This window comes from Leucopleurus acutus (genome assembly GCF_964270905.1).
Source record: "Leucopleurus acutus genome assembly, chromosome: 19".
Taxonomy (NCBI): domain Eukaryota; kingdom Metazoa; phylum Chordata; class Mammalia; order Artiodactyla; family Delphinidae; genus Leucopleurus; species Leucopleurus acutus.
Window position 1 is genome coordinate 18,606,793 of NC_139161.1, and position 19,310 is coordinate 18,626,102.

The following is a 19,310-nucleotide window of genomic DNA, read 5'->3' on the forward strand; positions in this document are numbered from 1 at the left end:
AGGGGTATTCAGGCTCTCACGACACTAGCATTTTATTCTTACGATCACTGCTAACATTGGTGGTCTATGTGGATATCCAGCCGTCCTCACTCGCACCAGGCTCAAACAGCTACTAGACTTGCCCTCTCTTGGGAATAGCTGGACGACTCATGGCTTAGTCACAGGTGCCTGGCCGGTTCAATCCAGCCCAGGCCTCCCCAGCACCAGTCACTGCCGCTGTTGCCAGTGAGCTGCAGTCGGCAGGACTGAGCACACAGAGGTGGCTTAAGGCCAGGAGGAAATTACTTTCCATTCTCTCCACATCCCCCAAGATGTGTACTGGGGTTGGGAGAGGAAATCAGACTAACCACCTGAGTGCTGCGGATGGGGCAGACCTACCTACATAGACCTAAGAGGTGTCCCCAAGGGCAAGGACCTAGGAGCAGCTCACACCAGCAAAACCTGAAGTTAAATCTGCAGGGACCAGCTGGGATCGGGGGCAAATCAGAGCCAGAGGAGGAGGGGAGGGGAGGAAAGTGGAAGAAAGAAGGGACCCAAAAAAACCTGGCAGAGATCAGGCAATAGCATGGGGTTATTTCAACTCTCTATAATCCCCACCAGCCCGTAAACACACAATCTAATTTTTTAGAAAAGTGCTTGCTTTGCAAATTCAGCTTCAAGATAAGTCCCTCCTCCCCACCCCTGCCTGCCCATATAGAAATCTTGGACTAACCCTGAGGCTAGGTAAGGAGAGGAAAATGCCAGACCAAGGTTAGAGCTACAACATCATCAGTCTTTAATAACTTATAGGCAAATGCTAAAAAATCGTTAATAATAATAATACAGAGGACACACGTGGCTTATAAAAATGGTTGTGAGTCTACAAAGGTGGGGAGGAGTTCTCGGCACTTTCATACAAAGAGAAAAATATAGACTATTACGACTGGCACCCCTAGAAAAGCAACCTGGGGAGACCCCTCAGTTGGGGGGAGGGGCAAGAGCTAGTTCTCGTTTATTCCACATGCATCCTCCAAGAAACTCTCCTTCACCCCCAAACACATCTAATCAAAAAGCCAGAGAAGAAAAACAGGAAACAGGGTCGAGGTAGAGTCAGTTTACATTTAAGCCTCCACAGTCCTGCAGCCTCCACTTCTCCAGAAGTGAGGATGAGGGAGAGATGTGAGAAGACATCCCATCTCCCATCGCCCACCCCAGTGCTGCCCCAAAACAGGACCCCCCCGGTGTGCTCCTCGGTCCTTCATCGAGGTGAACAGGTCCTTGCACCCTGGGGCTAGGTGAGGGGCCACAGGCTCCACCTGGCTGTCCAAGTGTGCAGACCCCTACTGGTGAGGAGGGGGCAGCCTCAGGTCACCGTCTCTTCTTGCCTGTCCGGACAGTCTTCTTTCTCTTGAGGATCATCCCATACAGGCGCTCCAGGCCTGGCTGCAGGCCCAGCCCGTCCACAGCACTGCAGCCCTGCACGTGGGTGAGTGGGGCAGCAGCCAGCTCGCCGACTGCCAGCCTCTTCTCCACCTCGGCTGCGCTCAGTGCCCCAGGCTGATCCTGCTTGTTGGCCAGCACCAGGACAGGCACACCCTGGTTGTCCGAGGCCCGGCTGATTCGGTGTAGCTCCACCTTGGCCTCCTCCAGCCGCTCAGCCTCAGCGGCATCCACCACAAACACCAGCCCGTCTGTCCGGCGTGTGTAGGAGCGCCACAGTGGTCGAAGCTTCTCCTGCCCCCCCACATCCCACACTTGGAAGGTGATGCTACGGGACCCCCCCAGGGGCACCCGGATCTTCTCGGTGTTGAAGCCTTTGGTGGGGACACTCTGGACAAACTCTTTGAACTTGAGGCGGTAAAGAAGGGAGGTCTTTCCAGCCGAGTCCAGCCCAATGACCACAACGTGCAGGGCCTGGAAGTGAGGCAGGAAGGAGGCGGTGGGCGCCATCTCTGTCAAGTGGTTCCCCATGTTGAACACTGGCTAAGGTGCAGGTCCTGGGGCTCACAGTACAGGCCGGGAGGAGGCCTTGAAACTGCAGGCTCTGGAGACCACAGCTGGGCTATCTGAACAGGGAAAGGTCATGCGAGAAAAGAGGAGGAGATGTTTAATAATAAACATGAAATTTGCAACTTCTTGATCATTTCCTAAATCAGCTGCTCATTTTTTTAATTCCTTTTTTTTTTTTCTTAAAGCAGCTGCAGGTATAACAGAGGCTCTCCCCGCTCCCTGGGGGCCCTGACAAGGGCGATGAGACCTACAGAAACCCCCAGGTCCCAGGACACTGAGGTTGGGGGAAGAGACCTCGATCGCCGGACAGTCAGCTTCTGCGCTTGTGGCGAGGTAGCAGGCATCGCGACCCGTTCCCCAGGAGAGAACCTCGGGGGAACGTGCAGCTGGGGGGCAGAGGGCCCAAATTAAGAATCAGGGTGCGGGCGCTGAGACCGGAGACTGAGGCCCACTCCCACCCGCCTTCCACATCCCTAGGCGGTTGACACAACCCTTCTTACACAGAGACCCCCTCCCCACTGCCCCGCGACACTCCACTGCCCGCCTTCCTGCGATCGCTGACTCCAGCTCCTCCGGCCCCGCACCCGGATCGCCTCGGCTCGGCCTGAACAGCCCCTTTACCTTCCGACAGCCGCGCTCTCCCCGCTCCCCTCCGGGCCAGCCCCTCGAGGTTCCTAGCCGGCTTCCAGCCCGCTGGCACTGCGGAGCGGCCCGGGGCACTCTGCCTTAAAACCCGCGCGTGACGTCACGTGGCGCGGGCCAATCAGCAGCCCTGCGGCAGCGAGGCGGGGCGGGGCGGGGCGTGGAGATAAGCGGACTGGAACCCGGGCCACACCGTGATGGACGTCTGGTCAATTGGTGACCGTTTTATTTGATCTTTTCTACCATAATCTAATATTTGGAATTAAACTCGGGATAAATCCGGGATGGAAGGTGGGAGGAGCAAAAGGAACACGCGTGGCAGCGTTTGACTAGGGAGGAGAGGTGAAGAGCGTAACACTCTCAATACCACCACATCCCCCTCACCCAGGCAGAGATATCCACCCCACGTATACTCTCCCTTTGGCCGGGTCCACGCGAGAGATGCTGACAAGGCTTCCTCCTTTATCCTTCCTAATTCAATGTTTTAACCTGTGTGAACATGGAACCCCATAAAACAGCCTAAACCCATTACCCCTATTGATCTTTGTAACAGCCAGAGGATGAACAGGAAGAGGGGGAACCAATGAGAGACTGGTGTCGTCTGCATTATATAGGTGAAGAAAGCTCTGAAGGGCTCAATGAGTTGTCTAAGGTCACATATAGCTAGTAAGTGGCTGAGCAAGGATGTGTCTGAATCCAGTGCCTTGGCCCCTCACCACTTACCTATCCAATCTCTCTCCTCAGGGAGATTCTCAGCAGAGGTCCCCCCCGTTGTTGGTCAGAGTGCCTGCCAGCAGCAGACCCCCTGAGGGCCTCCCTTGTTCAAATCGATAAAGACAAAATCCTTCACTTCACAGGGTGTTTACTGACCTCGTTAATACTGTCTGCTCTGCATGAGCCAAAGAGACTGTGGAGACATAGAGGATGAGCAGATCACGGGGCCTGGCCTCAGACAGCTTCTACTCTAGTGAGAGAGACAAGACTGGCCCCTGACAGGGAACATTGGGACTTTGTAAATCGTGAGATAAGCACTTACAGGACTTCAGGGGAGGGAGAGAACATGTCAACTAGAAGCTTCTGGAAAGGTTTCCCGAAGTTAATTAGTTGTGCGTAGGATTGGTTGGGAGGTGGGCAGGACTGAGTGGCATCTCCCCAGTCATTACAGCCTGATACAGTCTGGGCAGCACTGAAGAGGCGGAGATGTCACCAACGGGCAGTGTGACCAAAGGGTAGCAGTAATTACCTGCAGGGAGGAAGGTAAAACTGAAGGTGGGGAGGGGGTTCAAAGGAGAATGAAATGTTAACTCTACTCTTTCCATTTTTACCAGGAAGCTGGATGCTTGCATTTATTATATAATTCAGTGTTAACTTTTTAAAAGGCTGTCTATGAGGGGAATTGTAAAACGGGGTGGGGGGGAAGCCATTGCCAGACAGGAGGGTCTAGCCCTTCCTGCCCACTAGCTTCCCATCTGTTTAGCACCAGCCTGCCTTGCACCCTCCTCGTCCCCTCCCCGCAACAAAACCAGCCACCTGGTTTTCCCCAGCAATGCAGGGAGCTTCCCCAAATCCCTTAAGAGATCAAAACCTTAGGTAATTAGTTTGTTACACCCCATGTTGTGGGGCGGCAGAATGCAGCAGGAGCTAAGGCACAAGGGTGGAACTGAGTTAGGAGAGGGGAAGTCAGAGCAAGCCGAGAGGTTGGGAACCACTAGCTCATTGAGTGGCCAATGCATGCTAAGCTGTGGTCAAGGGACTTTGCATACGTTTCCTTCTTTTTTTTTTAATTTTTATTTTTGGCTGTGCCTTGCAGCTTGCAAGATCTTAGTTCTATGACCAGGGACAGAACCCACGTGCTTGCAATAAAAGCAGAGTCCTAACCACTGGACTGCCAGGAAATTCCCAACACTTTTCCTTTTTTTAATACACAACTCAAACCATGTAGTAAGTATAGTTATTCCAAAAAGAAGACACCAAAGCCAGAAAGGGTAAGTAACTTGTCCAAGGTCATCCAGCTAGAAATTGGCCAAACTTGGCTTTGATCACATGCTACAATGGCTGTGAAACCGAAAACACAGAGAAATGGAGAGCACATGGAAACTGAAAACAGACACACATTGTTTTGTGTTTCTTCCACAGTCTTTGAAATTTCTTTAACATTTCTCCTACATCTCCTGGGCCTCACACCCAAGAGGGAAACTGTCACTTGATCACCTGATAAGGGAGATGAAACTGGCAACCTCCCCACCCTTCATCTTTTGCCTTTGCCAGGAAAGGTGTTGATGAACAAATGGGAAGGAGGAGGTGGGGCAAGGTGGGAGTGAAGGAAGGGGCCCAGTTTGCCAGGGCAGCACCAGGCTGTGGGCCTACCCCAATCCAGTCTCCTTTAAACGGGAACCCCGCCTCCACACCCAGCCTGCAGCCCAGGGAGCCTTCCTCCATTAATGACCATTTTGTTTCCTGGAAGCCTCACCTCTGCAGCCCTTTCTCTCCACAAGATGACAGCCCAGGACCTAGTGCATTGGAGGAGTCCCTACAGAGAACACTGGAACATTCTTACTTTGAGCATTCATTTACGGAGTGCCTGCTAGGTTGAAGGCCTGAGTGAAATGGCTTAGGACCTGCCCTTGTGGAGTGGACATTATAATGAAGAGTGGGGAGAGACAGGGGATGGCTAAAGAGGTTAATGTCAGATGGTGACGCATGCCATCAAGGAAAATAAAACACGGAAATGTGCTAGAGAGTGACTGGGGAGAGAGCTGCTTTACCTGGGGGAGGGGGACTGCTCATGAAGGCCTTTCCATTGTGACATTAAAGCCAAGGTTTAAGTGGCAAAGAGTCAAGTAAGCATTCCAGACAGAAGGACAAACTAGCTGGGACCTACCTGCTTCCTCCCATTGGCTCCCTGACCTGGCTCAGATTGCAGGTCCTGAATGATTATTCTTCCTCAGAGCGGTCTCCCCACCAGACTAAACGCTGAGCCCAGGAGCCGTTTCTTCTCATCCTCAGCTCTGCAGTGCCCAGCACTATGCCTGCTACCCAGTAGGCAATCAGGAAATCTTGCATGATTCATGACTGCATGATGGAATGATTAAAGGTACTCAAGGTGGTTCCCTGAGTATGAGAACCAAGCATCTAGCCTTAGCTGGGAGTTTCCTGGTCTGGGGTCCTTGGGGGTTGGCAGAGATGCCTGTAAAACCCTGCACTTCTAGGCAAGGTCTGGGCAGTACTCAACCCTCAGGCCTTTATTGGGGAAGAGGGATTTCTTGGAGGAGAAAAACAGAGGCCATGGGACAGATGACACTGGAGAGAGAGGACCCCTCAAGGCCTGGTGGGCTGAAACCCTGGGCTGAGAGTCATCGTGAGTCCTGTCCTCCCAAGTACACTGGCTTGGAAAAGCCACTTTCCCCCGGGAGCCTCAGTTTCCTCAGCATGTAACTAGGGACTTAGATGATCCCAGGTCCCTTTCCCCAGGACAGCGCATGCTCTAGAGTAGGGGAGGGTACAGGATGGATGGAGCTCACCTAGAAAGCAGCTGAGGACATCCTTGTCTCCACAGCATCCCAACCGAGTACCTGTCTGAGTGCACAGATGAAGGGAGGAGAGGAGTCTGCAGGAGCAGCGATGGGCTGGGGGAGTGGATGCCCAGGAACGGCTTTGGCCTGGGAATCACAAAGACCCGTATTTCAAATCCCAGCTTTGCTTCCTCAAGCATCGAATGGAAGAAACACAACCTACTACTTAGAATGAGTGTGAAAAGAAAAAGTGTGGGAAAGGGGCCTTTAGGTACCCTTTTCCCATGCCAGGGGCCCTTTCAGACGCAACTCACCCAAAACCACCCAGGGCCAAGGCAAGGGCTGGAAAGTGGCAGATGCTGCCCTCTGGTGGACGTGTCTGTCACTGCCTGCGTCCTGAAGAAAAGTGGAGGACTGAAGTTGTACATGGATATCCTAGTATTGCCTCCGCTTAAACGAGCCTCTCAGAGCATGTGCCACCTGCCGAGAGCGGAGGAGAGCCATCATTCCTTCCTGTTCTTATTTCCTCCTAAAGCTTGTGAGCAGCACTGAGCAGAGGGCTCGTGTTGATGTTTAATAAGAGTGTTCACATTCCAGACCAGGAGGACGTTCCCTCAGATTCACCTCCTGCTTAGTACCAGAGAAGAAGGCAGGAAGGCCCAGCCCGCTGTGCATCCGTGTAACTTTTTCGTAGACACGCCTGCCTCTCTGCTCCCAGTCATCTCAGAGCAGTGTCACGGTGGGCTCCTCCCTACGTAGAGCGTTCAGAAAATCACATTTCCTTTGGGAGGTGTTTCCTCTGGGATGATAACTGAGCATGCAGACTGCCAGGTCCTCAGTGTGCCGCTGAGCACATGAATTTCCAGCCGGGACTGAAAGCTGGCATGCTAACCAGAGTGAAGTGCTTTCTGCAGTGCCCTGCCCATATCTTGCAGCAAGCAGTAAGAGCTGGGCCCTGCATCAAGCCCAGATCTGTAGCTATAAAACTGATAGGAAAATAGGCCCACTCTCCTTTTACGTCTGACTTTTTTCTCGGGTAAATCTCATTTTCTTCCCAGGATTAGAGCCCAGGTTCTCCGTAGGAAGATAACGATTCACGTTTCTTTAGGGAGACAAATTGGCTTTCCCCGCAGGCACCACCACGGGAGCAGCATTGCTGGAGGGCTGGTGAAGGGGGCTTTGTCTGTTGCCGCCTCTGCATACAAGGCCTTGTTTGCTGGACCACCGGTCACTGCACAGGTCAGTGTATGTTTCATTTTCCTGAACCGAATCCAAGTCACCAGTGAAAACAGGGGCGTCTGCCCGGGTTGGAGAGAGTAGCATGGCATCGCAGCGAGCGTGAGCTTTAAGTTTAATCTTTAACACGCAGCTCTGCCACTTCCCAGCTGTATGACTTTGACTAAGCCACTTGAGGGAGGAAAGGAAAAAGACCTAACGTTGCTTGCGGACCTACTGTGTGGGGCTCACTCTCCCAGGTGCCAGCACTACGAGGTGAATCAGACACCAGTTCCTGCCCAGAGACAGTGGGAGATAAGCAAACGGACATTTATCTGTGAAACTTTTGAAAATTGCAGAGCACTGTAGAATGTAAAGAATCTTCCCATTCAATTAAGAAAAAAAAAAAAAAACGTTTATTGTGCAGTGTCAGATACTGTGCCAGTGTTCTCAGACCAGTGGAACACCTCAGCCTGGTGTCGGCCCCACGGCGGGGCCAGGGAAGGCGTCCTGGCACATGACGCCCAAGCTCAGTCCTAAAGGACAGAATGAGTGTGTGCCAGGAGAGAGGGTTAGACAGGGCACTGTAGACAGAGTAGCCAGTACAGAGACTTGGAGATGTGAACCTGGAAGGTGAATTTGCACCAAGAAGAGAAAAGACCAATGATGTAGGTGGGATGCTGTGTTAAGTGATTTTGGCTTTTATTTTTAAGACCCGTGGGAGGGACTTCCCTGGTGGTCCAGTGGTTAAGACTTGCGCTGGCCATACTTTCTTCCAGGTTCCCATGCTTTCTTCCAATTACCATCCCCTCTCTTGCTCCTTCTTGCCCCATCGTCATGATTACCTTTAACTTCACAGGGTTTCCAGAGTTCGTTAGCATCTTTTCCTTCATCTAGTTCTAAAGACAGTTCGCCAGTCACCTGGCTCAGGGTGCAGACGTACCTAATCCAAAGCAGGGCCTTCCCAGTCCTTCCTTATCCCCTCAGAAGACCCATTAGTATTGGGTGGACAGGAGTGCCATAGCCCGGCACCTGATTACCTAGTATTTTGAATAAATCTGGAAGATGAGTATGCCTTAACAAGATAAACACAAATTATACAAAAAACGTTGTTCCGCTTTTCTTGACTCTACGCAGCCAATAGTTTCCGAAGATCAGACAGCAGCCCTGATGTCCCATCTCTTTGAAATGGGATTCTGTGACAGGCAGCTAAACCTAAGGCTGCTGAAGAAACACAATTACAACATCCTGCAGGTTGTGACAGAACTCCTTCAGATCAACAACAACGACTGGTACAGCCACCGCTACTGAGGAGTGACCTCGTATTCAGTAACTTTGCCTGCTGCTCAGAGACGATCTTTATTCTGTCTTGGGGGTGTGGGGTGGAAGCCCTTGCTTATTTTTTAATCTGATGAATCTGCATAGAGCCCATCATTGAACTGTCAAGACAATACCTGCCTTGCGGTATTTTTTGGAGCAAATGAAAGGCCGGAACTTAAACCTTCACTTTAGACGTTAGATGAATTGTAGGAAGAGCATTTTTCACTTGATCTGGATAAAACTCTTCTCCGTTTTAGTGCACTGAAAAGTGCAACTTAAACTCCCTATAGAACCCTTTTTCTTCCTGCTTGTACTGAAGTTGAGTATTTTTCTTTGCTTAATTGTGGATGTTTTCAATGAGGATATCTGTTCATTGTCAGCTTATAAAAGAAATTAACCTTGGAGGTTGTTTTCAAGAATTACTCTCATAATTTTTCTAACCTATCCCAAGCTTCATAGCTGTGTGGTGTTAAAATAACACCCAGGGCACGCACGATAGGAGTTTTGTTCCTCTTCCCTTCTCAAGGAGAAAGTCGTTCCCCTGCAAGTCTTAGTACCGGGCACTGTTGTTTTTCAAAAGACCCCCAGTGATGCGTTTAGAGTACATCCACCTTGCGGTCTCTGCACTTCTGAGAAAGGAGCGGGGAGTGTGCGCATTAACCCAGCAGCACCTGTTGAGCAGTGTCTGTTGTAGCAATTTTGCATACATTTTATTTTATTTAAGGGAAAGAATTTAGGTAGTGTGAAATATTTTGCTAATGCTACAAAGAAGGAAAAAACTCTTCTATTAAAGGGAAAAGTAAATTTAACAGTTACCCTTTCTCTTTATGTCGGGGGGGCAGGCCTTTACAGTAGAGTGGGCGGGGGTGTATAGGAACATGAGGAAAGTGAAAGGCAGGCTCCTGTGTGAATCATGTCAGTGAAGTTCAGGGGTGGGCAAATGAGTGGGTGTGAGGCTTAGGACATCCTGATGGCCTCCTGAATGTTTGCAATCTGTTCAGGAGAACCTAGAACAAGAAAAAGAGGCTGGTGTTTTGCAAGACTTGGATGGGAGCAAACTCACTGAAAAAGTTTTGGTTTAACCCCAGGGTACGCGAGCGGGAAGGAGCTCGCTTACGGGGTCCTGGTCCTCGCTCTGTTTTACAGAAGGGAGTCTTGGGTACAGCTGGTAAAGAGGTGGGACAGAAAACACTACAGATTTTAGTCATAAAAATTACTTGCAGAAAAAGAAGACTCTGACCCCCAGCCTGAAGGGGGAAGGATAGTAAAATAGTATTACTTAACCTGGTTTGGTATTATAACGAATGGTGATTTAAATCATTGGCCATAATGATATTTATTTACAGTATAACTCTTGAATGCTGTGAAATAAGCCAGGATTCAGACTGCAAGCCAACCAGCCTGTCTATTACTTAAAACGTTTTTGTGGGGGGTGGGGGTGGGGGGTGGGCTTCTGGGTAGAGGCTGAGCGGCAGGGTGTGTGTAATTAATTCGGTTGATTTGGGACGGGATCTTGTCTTGACCATGTGAGTTGTATTGTAGGGGTCCAGGAGGGCCCCGGGGTCCAGTCGTCTGTCCCATTGTACTTGTACCTAACCGCTTCGAGAATGGTGAAATAAACTTTGAAACCCCTACTTGGACTGGCCGGTCCTTTCGTCGGGAACCTCGCGTGGCCTTTGAAGAACCGAGTTTTCTGGCCGCTGGGTCGAGAGAGGCTGGCCCTGGGAGGGAGGGGCGGGTCCGGAGGAGCCGGGGCGGAGCTTCCCAAGGCTTTGAGCCGAAGCTTGGGGCGAAAACCCCGGCTCCCGCGCTTTCGATTCTGCTTTGCAGGCGTTTCTGTCGCTGCGGTCGCCCGGGGGTAAGGCGATTCCTTAGAATCGATTCCTTAGAAAGAAGGGACCCTCCTTGCCTTCTTTCCCTTTGGCATGCAAGGGCCCAGGCCCCTTCTGTGCCTCCTCCTAGCCCAACACGCAGGTTCCAAGCTCTGCTAACGGCCTCCCGGGGTGTGTGGTGGGACTGAAAATCCTCCTTCATTGAATTCCTAGCCTCTCAGTCCGCTCCGACCCCGCAGCCCATGGCCGAGCCCCAGAGTAGGGCGTGAAGGCTCTGGGGAGGCCAGGGTCGCCGCTCCCCACCTCCTCCAACGCGGTGCAGTCGGTCCCCAGGACTCTCCGGGAAGGGGACTGGTGGCCCCCTGGAGCCACCCTGCCTTACGGGCCCTCCTCCCCAAAGACGTACTCCAGCAATCTCTAGCCCTCTTGCAGCTGAGAGGAGCCCAGGCTCTCAGGCCTAAGCCAGGTGAGGCTCCCTTTATTTTAAACCCAGAAGGTCTGAGTTGGGCTCACCTTGCCCACTCATTTGCCACCAGTCTTTTGGGAAGGATCTGGAGTTCGCTGTGACTCGTCCTAGTGAAGGACTGACCCTGAAATTGCTACCACCCTCGCCCAGACATTCTTTCCCACCCCGACTCAGAACGCAAGCGGAAGAGGTTTATGCTCCCTTCCACAATCATTTTAGGGTTCTTAGCCCCACCTGTGGCCAGCCTAGCCGCCTTTTCCTTTTCTTGTCCCAAAGAATCCCTGCCTTCCTATTACGCCAGCACCTGTCCAGGCTCAGGAATGGAAACTTTCCTTCCACACCCAGGCTGGAGACCTCGGGCATTTCTGCCCGGGTGCTCTAGAGACACGTTCAGAGTCGTCTTGTCGCAGAGGATGAAGGGGCTCCCCTGGCTGCTGCCCCCAAGACCTATCTAACTTCCTTCCCTTGCAGTGAATGACAGCTCAGCAGCTTTTCCAGAACAAAATTAAGCGCTCTGCCTTTCACTTACGAAAGTCCCTTAAAGTGAAATAACTTCTGCTTTGCTTTTCCCTCTTGTAGGCCGATTGAGCTCTCCCTACAATAAAAACAAAGAGTTGCAGTGCATTGAGATTCCTGATCCAGGAGTCGTGTGTAGCTGCTCGAATTCCCGCCCCCTCACTGGCTTCGGCTTGAGTTGCTGAAAGCGTGGTGGGGCTCCTTGCCAATCTCAAGAGCCTAAAGCCAGAGGGACACCCGGCATCGGTGCTGACTGGACTTTGTTCTTCTCTCATCAGTGAAAAATACCCCTGAACGATGGGTGAGACGCTCTCCCAGCTGGGCTCCCGGGAGGATGAGAACAAGTCGATGCTGCCCTCCGGCCCAGCCTGTGGCAGCAAGGCTGCCAGCTACTCCAGCACCACCACCGGCAGCAAGCCTTCTTGCTCCTGTGCGCCTCGTGAAAGGGCTGCTGGCGGCAGCTTTGCGACTTGTCCCACCTGCCAGGGCAGTGGGGAGATCCCTCGAGGTGAGTGGCCCCAGGCTCTGGAAGTAGCCGGGGATCCAGGAAAAGCTCTTAGCAGCCAGCTGGCCAGTGCCAGGCCCCTCTGAGTCTCCTTGGATGGGGTTGGGTCTCCCAGCTCCTAGTCCCTGAGTTTCAGGGCTAGCCAGCGAGATGCTAACCCTCCCTGGGCTCGCTGCAGAGACCCCCTCCTGCCCTGGTGGTACCGCCCGAACCCAGGGGATTCCCAGCCTCTCTGCCCTCTTAGCAGCACTGCCTTCGGATGCAGGAAGTTACAGTGACGTCTCCAAAGAAATTGGGCTTCTCGGATTTGTGGTGACGTGCAGGAATTCTCCACACCTGTTAATGAAACTCTCGCCTCCGTTCTAGAGCTGGCAAAGCCGAGCTGCCAGCAGCCCGGTATCCCCAGTCAGTCCTGCTCTGAGGCAGAGGTGGCGTGCTTCTGACACTGCTCTGTGGGACGGAGGGGTGCTGCTGGCAGGCTGGCACAGGAAACATTTGTCACGGACACTTCTCGGCCCTCCCTCTCACCCTCTTTCTACAGAACTAGAGAAGCAGCTGGTGGCCCTCATCCCCTATGGGGACCAGAGGCTGAAGCCCAGGCACACGTAAGCCCCTCTTCCTATCCCAGCTCTGTAGGCGTTGCCCCTGGGGGCTCTTCCTCTTTGTCTCCCCCAATCCCCCTTCCCACCCCCACCCCCAGCTTTTCTCCATTGGTTCTTCCCCAGAGAGCCTGAGCCTCACTGGCCTCAGACGTATTAGCTCCCTGTTTCCAAGGATTTTCCTAGTTTAAGAAGCTCCGGGCACAGCAGATGCCACCTGAGACCTCTTGGTGTCCTGAGCACCACTGCCTCCAAGAGGCGTGGCTCCCTTTTGAAGACTGAGAGGACCTCTTGACTCTGCAAGTCCTTCCAGGAGGGAGGGAGTGGCTGTGGTTGCTGTTGGTTTGGGGAAGTGATTTTTCCTAAGAACTTCCTTTGCTACGGCAGCTCAGACCTGCTTGTTCTTTTCCCCGTAGAGATGGGAAACCAGCTGCTCTCTGTTCTGGGACACTTCAGAACCTCAGAGGAGGCAGCCCTGAGTTTCACTGGGGGGCCCATGAACCTGTTTATCATCTGGGTCCTTTGACATAGATCCCTGCAACCTCCTCCCAGGGTCCTCAGCTTCCGTGGGGGAGCCCACCACCCAGCCTGCCCCCGCCAGTGCACCAGAAGCCGAATCTGGCAGTGCCCCTTAAGAAATGCTAACAAGGTGCTCTCTCTTTAATGCACATCTCAATTTTGAACTAGATGGACAGATGATGTCTTGTTCTGAATATGAATACTAAAATTCAGAACTGTCAAAATTCACATGGGCTTACTTCTTTCAGTGAGAATAGCTAGCGTTGGTTGAGCCTTTGGCTATGTGCCAGGGCCAGGTATTGGTGCCTTTTCATGCATTAGCCCATAACAGATGGTATGAGGTAGGTACCATTACCCCCATTTTATAGACAAGGAAACGGAGGCTTAGGGCGGTTAGGCGGGTTGTTCAGAGTTGCTGGGCCAGTGGCTAACACAGAGCTGGGAGTGGAAGCCGGGCTGCCAGCCTCTCAGTCCGGTGCTCCTACCCACTCTGGGCCACCTCTGAGCCTAGGTTGGTCCTCCGCATCTGGGGAGCTAAGCGTACAGTTGTGTGTGTGTGTTGGGGTGGGGGCTCGGAGGAGAGCCTTACGTAGAGAGAAGAGTGTCTGAACGCCCCCGGCCCAGGCAGCCCTGGTGTCCAGAGTTCTCCACTCCTCTACCCCGGGTCCTGTTCTCCCACAGGAAGCTCTCCGTGTTCCTGGCAGTGTTCATCTGCCTGGTGACCTCCTCCCTCATCGTCTTTTTCCTGTTTCCCCGGACTATCGCCGTGCAGCCTGTAGGCCTCAACTCCTCCACGGTGACTGTTGGCGAGGCCGACATCCACCTCAATATAACGGTGGGTGGGTGCCTGCGCCCCTGGGCTCCGACCCCACCTTCCTGGCAACACTCCTCTGTACAGCCCTTGTCCGGTGTGCTCACCCCGGGCATCGGTAGCCGGGGATCTTGTGGCAGCCAGAGGATGTCAGGAGCCTGGGGAGAAGCAGGAGCAACCATGAGCCCCCTAACAGACCGTGCAGGATTGGAACAGTGAGGGGTTAGAATTGACGCCAGAGCTGTAGATCACTGGGTGCAGTCGGGGTGTGCCTGAGACTCCCCGGGTGGGCAGGACTGAACAGAGAGAGCCTTGCAGGGTGAGACTGGATTTTGAGCCAGCTTAATGTCTCAGTTAAAGGCGACCCCTCGCCGCTAAGAGCCCCTCCGAGGGGCTCCTGGCACTGGGCCTCGGCAGCTGAGGCCCGCGTTGGGGGTGGGGCTCAATCAGGCTGCGGCGTTTTGAAACTGTTCGACTTCTTGCCGAGGATGGTGCTACCCTAACCCCTTCCTTTCCCTGTCTTGCTCGCCAGAATATCTTGAGCATCTCCAATAACAACTACTACCCCATCGCTGTGACCCAGCTGGCCATTGAGGTTCTGCACCTGTCCCTCGTGGTGGGGCAGGTCTCCGACAGCCTTCTCCTCCACATCGGCCCTTTGGCCAGTGAGCAGGTGACTCCCTCTTGCTGGCCAGACCTGCCCACAGGTGTGTGGACGCGGGTGGCTGGAGTTGGGGCTAACCCTATACCCATTTGGTTGACAGATGTTGTATACAGTAGCCAACAGGATATGGGATGAAAACACATAGTGAGTAGCCCTTGATCAATCCCTTCTCCCTTAGCCTCTTTCCTGATTGGAAACCCAGGTCGAATTCCCACCAGATGTTCTGATTGCTTAGCAGACCCTGCAGTCAGCACGTGGCCTGCACTCTGTGGCCAAGACTGCAGTGTACAAGCATTCAGGATCCCCAGCCTCTGCCTGTTTGGACCTGGACTGGAATGAAACCCAGCCTAGAATCTGGTTGACACTTAACGCTATATGACCTTAGGCTCTTCAGCCTGACTCACCGTCTTCTACTAAGGGAGAGGCCAGCCCATGCCTGGGCCAAACCAGTGGGGTTTGGAGGAGCGATATTGCAGCAGGGGCGACGTGCTCACCTTGGGCAGAGGGAGGGGGAAGGGGTGGGGGCGGCATGTGGGGCCCCTGATGGAAAGGAGGCAAGGGGGGGCTGGGACGGCAGGTCTCCTCCGAGCTGTCCGACAGGCTGCTCAGTGTGTGAAACGTGGGCCCAGGTTCTCTGTCTCTCTCTCTCTGTCTCTCTCAGCAAGATCTGTACCTGGCTGAAAATCAAAGTCCACCATGTGCTTCTGCACATCCAGTAAGTAGGGCTTGGAGCCCTGGTACCCTCTCCCACTTCTGCCCCCCGTCGGGGGGAGAGTCATCGCAGCGAATCCCGTGAGTCTGTGTCGGCTCTTGGCAGTAGCAGATCCAGCCCCTCCCCTAAGGCCCACCTTAGGAGCCACTGACGTGACAGGCACAGATCTGCCCAGAACCCGGTGGGGGGGTGGGGGGCAGCTGTCCCAGGTGCCTCGGCAGAGTGGGGAGCAGAAGGAAGGGCCGGGTCTGGTCTGAGGAAGCCAGCCCTCCGCAGAGAGCAGAGCAGGGCCAGGGCTTTCCTCTTCTTCCCAGACCCTTGTGGTGTGGAGGAGTAAAGACAGTGAAGCGCAGACCTAGGGTGGCGGGAGCTCTCCAGCCGCCATCTTACTCCTTTCCTCTGCCGCCACCAGGTCTCTCCCCTCGCCTCCCTACTTCCTTCTCTCACTCCTACCCCAACTGCCTATCCTTAGATCGGTGGACGTGGAAGCTGGGTAGGGTCAAGGCTCAAGTTCTGTAATCTTCAAAATAAAACTGGTGTGGTTTTTTTCGGAAAAAAAAAAGCCCTGTTTCCTCTCCAGGGGCACCCTGACCTGTTCCTACCTGAGCCATTCAGAGCAGCTGGTCTTCCAGAGCTACGAATATGTGGACTGCCGGGGAAACGCATCCAAGCCCCACTTGCTGGTCCCTCGCCCGCCGTGACCTGTCTGCTGTCGTCGAGCTGCGGGCACCTGCCGGCCTGGTCTGTATCTCCCACCACTCCATGGCACCCAATAGGACGAGAGTGACTCTGCCGAAGGAAAAGCCCTGGTTTATCATACCCTCCCCCTGTTTACCCCCAGCAGAGGAAGCTTTCTGTGGACGTTAACTTCATACGCACACATGCACACGCACACGCACACACACCCTCACGCCCTCTCTGATTTCCACAGGAACGGAAGCTTGGTTCTTCCAGAAGCCAGCACTAGATATTCCCCTTGGTCTGTCTTGAGGAAAGTCTGACCTGACATTTCCTCAGAGCTGCCTCAGCGGCATGGAGTGGCACCCACACTGTCTGTGCTGAGCACCTTGGTTGCCCAGCTCGTCCAGGAAGACCTTTGTCCTGCCTGAATGTGGAGAAAGCTTTCATTTTGTCTGGCTTTTAATACATGGATCCTTTCCAAGTTCTCCACCTGGTAATGAGAAGGTGACTTGGGGGACAGCCAGTGTTGTCCCCAGGGCCTCTTAGGGAACCGTAGATGCTCTCCTGTGCCACCCTGCTTTGGTCGTGTGACAGGGTGATGGTGATGGCCTGCTTCGAGAACGCCTGGTACCTTGTCTCCCCACCCCACCCATCTGACAGCAAGATTGGCCAAGGCCCTTTGGCTCCGCAGCCTTCCTGGTTAGACTGTCTGGGTCCCCAGGAAGTCAGAGCTGTTCTGCAGCTAAAGCTTCTCTCCCGAAAACAGTTTTATCGTTCTCTTCAGAGCAGGAACCAAAGGGGGAGGGGAGGGGAGGGGAGGGAAGGAAAGGGAAGGGAGGCACTGGGCACCCCCCTGGGCCTGCACAGGAAAAACAGAGACAAAGCCAGAGTCATTTTAAAAGGTTTTTATTGAAGGAGGCCACAAGCCTGAGCCCACGTGAGGGGACACAGGCAGGTCAAACGGTGGGCGCAGCCGCCCTCCCGCTGAAAACCTGCAGAGGTGAGGCCGGACTGCTGGGTCCCGCTGCACCCCTGGCCTAGTCCCAGGGCGCCCTCTGCTCCCAGAGGCCTCTGCTCTCCTTTGGGCGCTGACAGTATGGAGCTGCCTATCAGTCGGGACTGGTCCAGGCCGTCCCCTCTTTGCTGTCACTCAGATGAGGAGCCCCAGGCAAACCCCAGGTTCTCTAGGCGAGCAGGAATTGTGTTTGCTCACTAAAGGCGGTTACCGGTTTCCGTCACTCAGACAGGCAGAGAGGTGAGCTTGAGTAGCAGGGAAAGCTGAGTTTGCAGTAGGAAGGGCGGAGAAGGGCACGTGGGGCCAGAACCTGGTGAGGCGCCGGCCGGGGGTGGGGGATGAGGGGAAGGAAGGAGTTCATGCTGTCCGCACGCTTTCACGCCTGGGTAACTGGCGCCGAGGTGGTGCTGGTAAGAGCACGGAAGTCCACGGGGGCCAGGCTGGAGCTCACGCTGGGTGGAGTTCGCCAAATGTAATGGATTTATATTGGAGTCAATCAGCTGTGCTTAACCGTGTTTAAGGAAGGAAAATAAAAGGCTCCTGTGAGTGGGAAGGGAGCCGGTGGACGCTCCCCATCTCACAGCCTGTTTCTTAATATCCAAGTGGGCATCAAGGTCTCTTCCCCAGTCCCTGAGCCCCTCGGGAACACGCCCGGCCTCTCTGCCTTCTGGGAGACCGCTCCCAGGAGCTCGCTCGCTCCCCTTCCCTCGTTGCGTGTCTCTGAGCCCCTCCCAACTTTAATGCTCCTGTTCTGTGCGCCCCCGCTCCTTCGCTTCCCCCAACTGCTCCTCTCAGGAAACACTGCACTGACAGGCTCCTTCAGTCTCACCCAAAGGTGAGACGCTACAGTGAAGGGACCCAGGCATCCCCCTCACCAGTCAAGAGTGGAAGAGGGAGCAGGGCTGGGGGACCCCCAGGTGTCAGTTTCAGGAAGAGGTGAGGCGGCTGCCTGGGGCCTCCAGAGCCTCTGGGTTGTCTCTGCTATGTGGAAAGGCTGAGACCCAGGGAGGAAGAGGCCTGTGGATTTGGTGGGGGCGGGGGGCGAGTCCCCCTCTTCCCAAGGTCAGGTGTCCTGTGCCTGAGGCTACAGTCCTCCTTTCCTCCGAGTTCTTTCTCTCCATCCCTTCCAACCACCTCCGTTCAACAGCGGAGTGCCCACCGTGGACCAGGCACGACACTGGACTTGGGGGAGGCCCCTGCGTGCCACTTCTTCCTGATGCTGCCCCAGGTCCCAGGTCTGCTCTGGTGTGATGCCACCCACGCTTCCCCAGGTGCATCTCAATAAGCATCGGCCAGGAGGAAGGGCTGGTGGCTCCAGCGAGAGTCGTAAACCCGAGCCCCCAGCAGGCTGTGATATCACTGCTAAATAAGGACCAGTAGTGGAGCTGTAGAGCTGGGGGGCCCAAGGCCAAGTTCTCCCGTTGGCTTTGCCTGGAGAAGCATGGAATCGCCCTCCACTGTCTTCTCGCACCCTCTCCATCCTCTTCGTGGGTCTTCCTGGCCCCTCCCCCTCCCCTCTGTCTCCCGGAGCCCAGCCAGTCTCTTGATTCTTTGCGGGAAGAAATCACACGTGATTCCCGGCTAGCCTCCCCTGCCAGAGTGGATCAGGAGGGCTTGGCTTTTGAAGTGGAGAGGCTGCTGGGAGGTAGGAAGACGGGGCTGCTCAGCTGATGTTTGCTGATGGCCGGCCAGTGGGGTCTCGGGGGTCTGTCTCTGAATCACCACTGCTGGATGTAGTTCGTTGACTGAGAAGAGGGAGAGACAGGAGGCAGAACAGGTTAGTTAGCAGCTCCCGGGCCTGCTGGTTTGAGAACATTGTCTTAAGGCCTCTGAAGCCCGAGTAATCAAAGTGAGATGATGTAGCAGCCCAGTCCTCGTCTTAAAGGGCCGGGATCAGGTTCTCCCATCCTTTGCGCCTGAGTCAGAGACCAAAAAAAAAAAAAAAAAAGCTTCTTTCCAAAGCGTATCCTGTTTCATGTAATTCTCAAGACTCTCAAAAAAGCGTCTTCCTGGGTTTGACGGTCTACAACGAGCCAGGCCGTAAGCTAAGTGCTTTGGATGCTTTCCCTTTTAATTCAGTCCTCGTGACACCTCTGTTGAGGAGGTGGGGTATTATCAGTCTCATTTTACGGGTGGGGCAGCTGAGGCTCAGAGATCTGAGTCGTGCTACCCGAGAGTGGTGATCCTGACGGAGACCACAAGCCCTGACTTCACGTCTCACCGTCCTCCCCGCTCCAGCTGGCTCCACCCCATCCGCGTTTCAAACGGCCCCCTTGACTTTGCTTCTCTGGCACCCGTCCTATCTTTCCAAC

General features: G+C 54.1%; 2 protein-coding genes across 3 annotated transcripts; one reads left to right on the forward strand and one right to left on the reverse strand.

Annotated features, from left to right (window-relative positions):
- Positions 1–766: 766 nt before the first annotated feature.
- ARL4D (ARF like GTPase 4D) lies at positions 767–2,692 on the reverse strand. 2 transcript variants are annotated; one of them, XM_082861815.1, is made up of 3 exons: positions 2,611–2,677; positions 2,284–2,375; positions 767–2,045 (listed from the first exon to the last, which is right to left on the reverse strand). In XM_082861815.1, exon 3 carries the CDS (start codon positions 1,948–1,950, stop codon positions 1,348–1,350), a length of 603 nt encoding a protein of 200 aa, XP_082717941.1. In that variant the 5' UTR covers positions 1,951–2,045; positions 2,284–2,375; positions 2,611–2,677; the 3' UTR covers positions 767–1,347. The 2 variants fall into 2 exon arrangements, with proteins under 2 accessions (XP_082717941.1, XP_082717940.1); XM_082861814.1 differs by lacking the exon at positions 2,284–2,375 and having other exon boundaries at positions 2,611–2,692.
- Positions 2,693–10,461: 7,769 nt separating this feature from the next.
- LOC309975155 (transmembrane protein 106A-like) lies at positions 10,462–16,003 on the forward strand (the record flags this gene model as incomplete). The annotated part of the gene is made up of 8 exons (XM_082860099.1): positions 10,462–10,536; positions 11,771–12,000; positions 12,539–12,602; positions 13,797–13,950; positions 14,459–14,599; positions 14,691–14,734; positions 15,252–15,305; positions 15,883–16,003. Exons 2-8 carry the CDS (start codon positions 11,790–11,792, stop codon positions 16,001–16,003), a joined length of 789 nt encoding a protein of 262 aa, XP_082716225.1. The 5' UTR covers positions 10,462–10,536; positions 11,771–11,789.
- Positions 16,004–19,310: the final 3,307 nt, after the last annotated feature.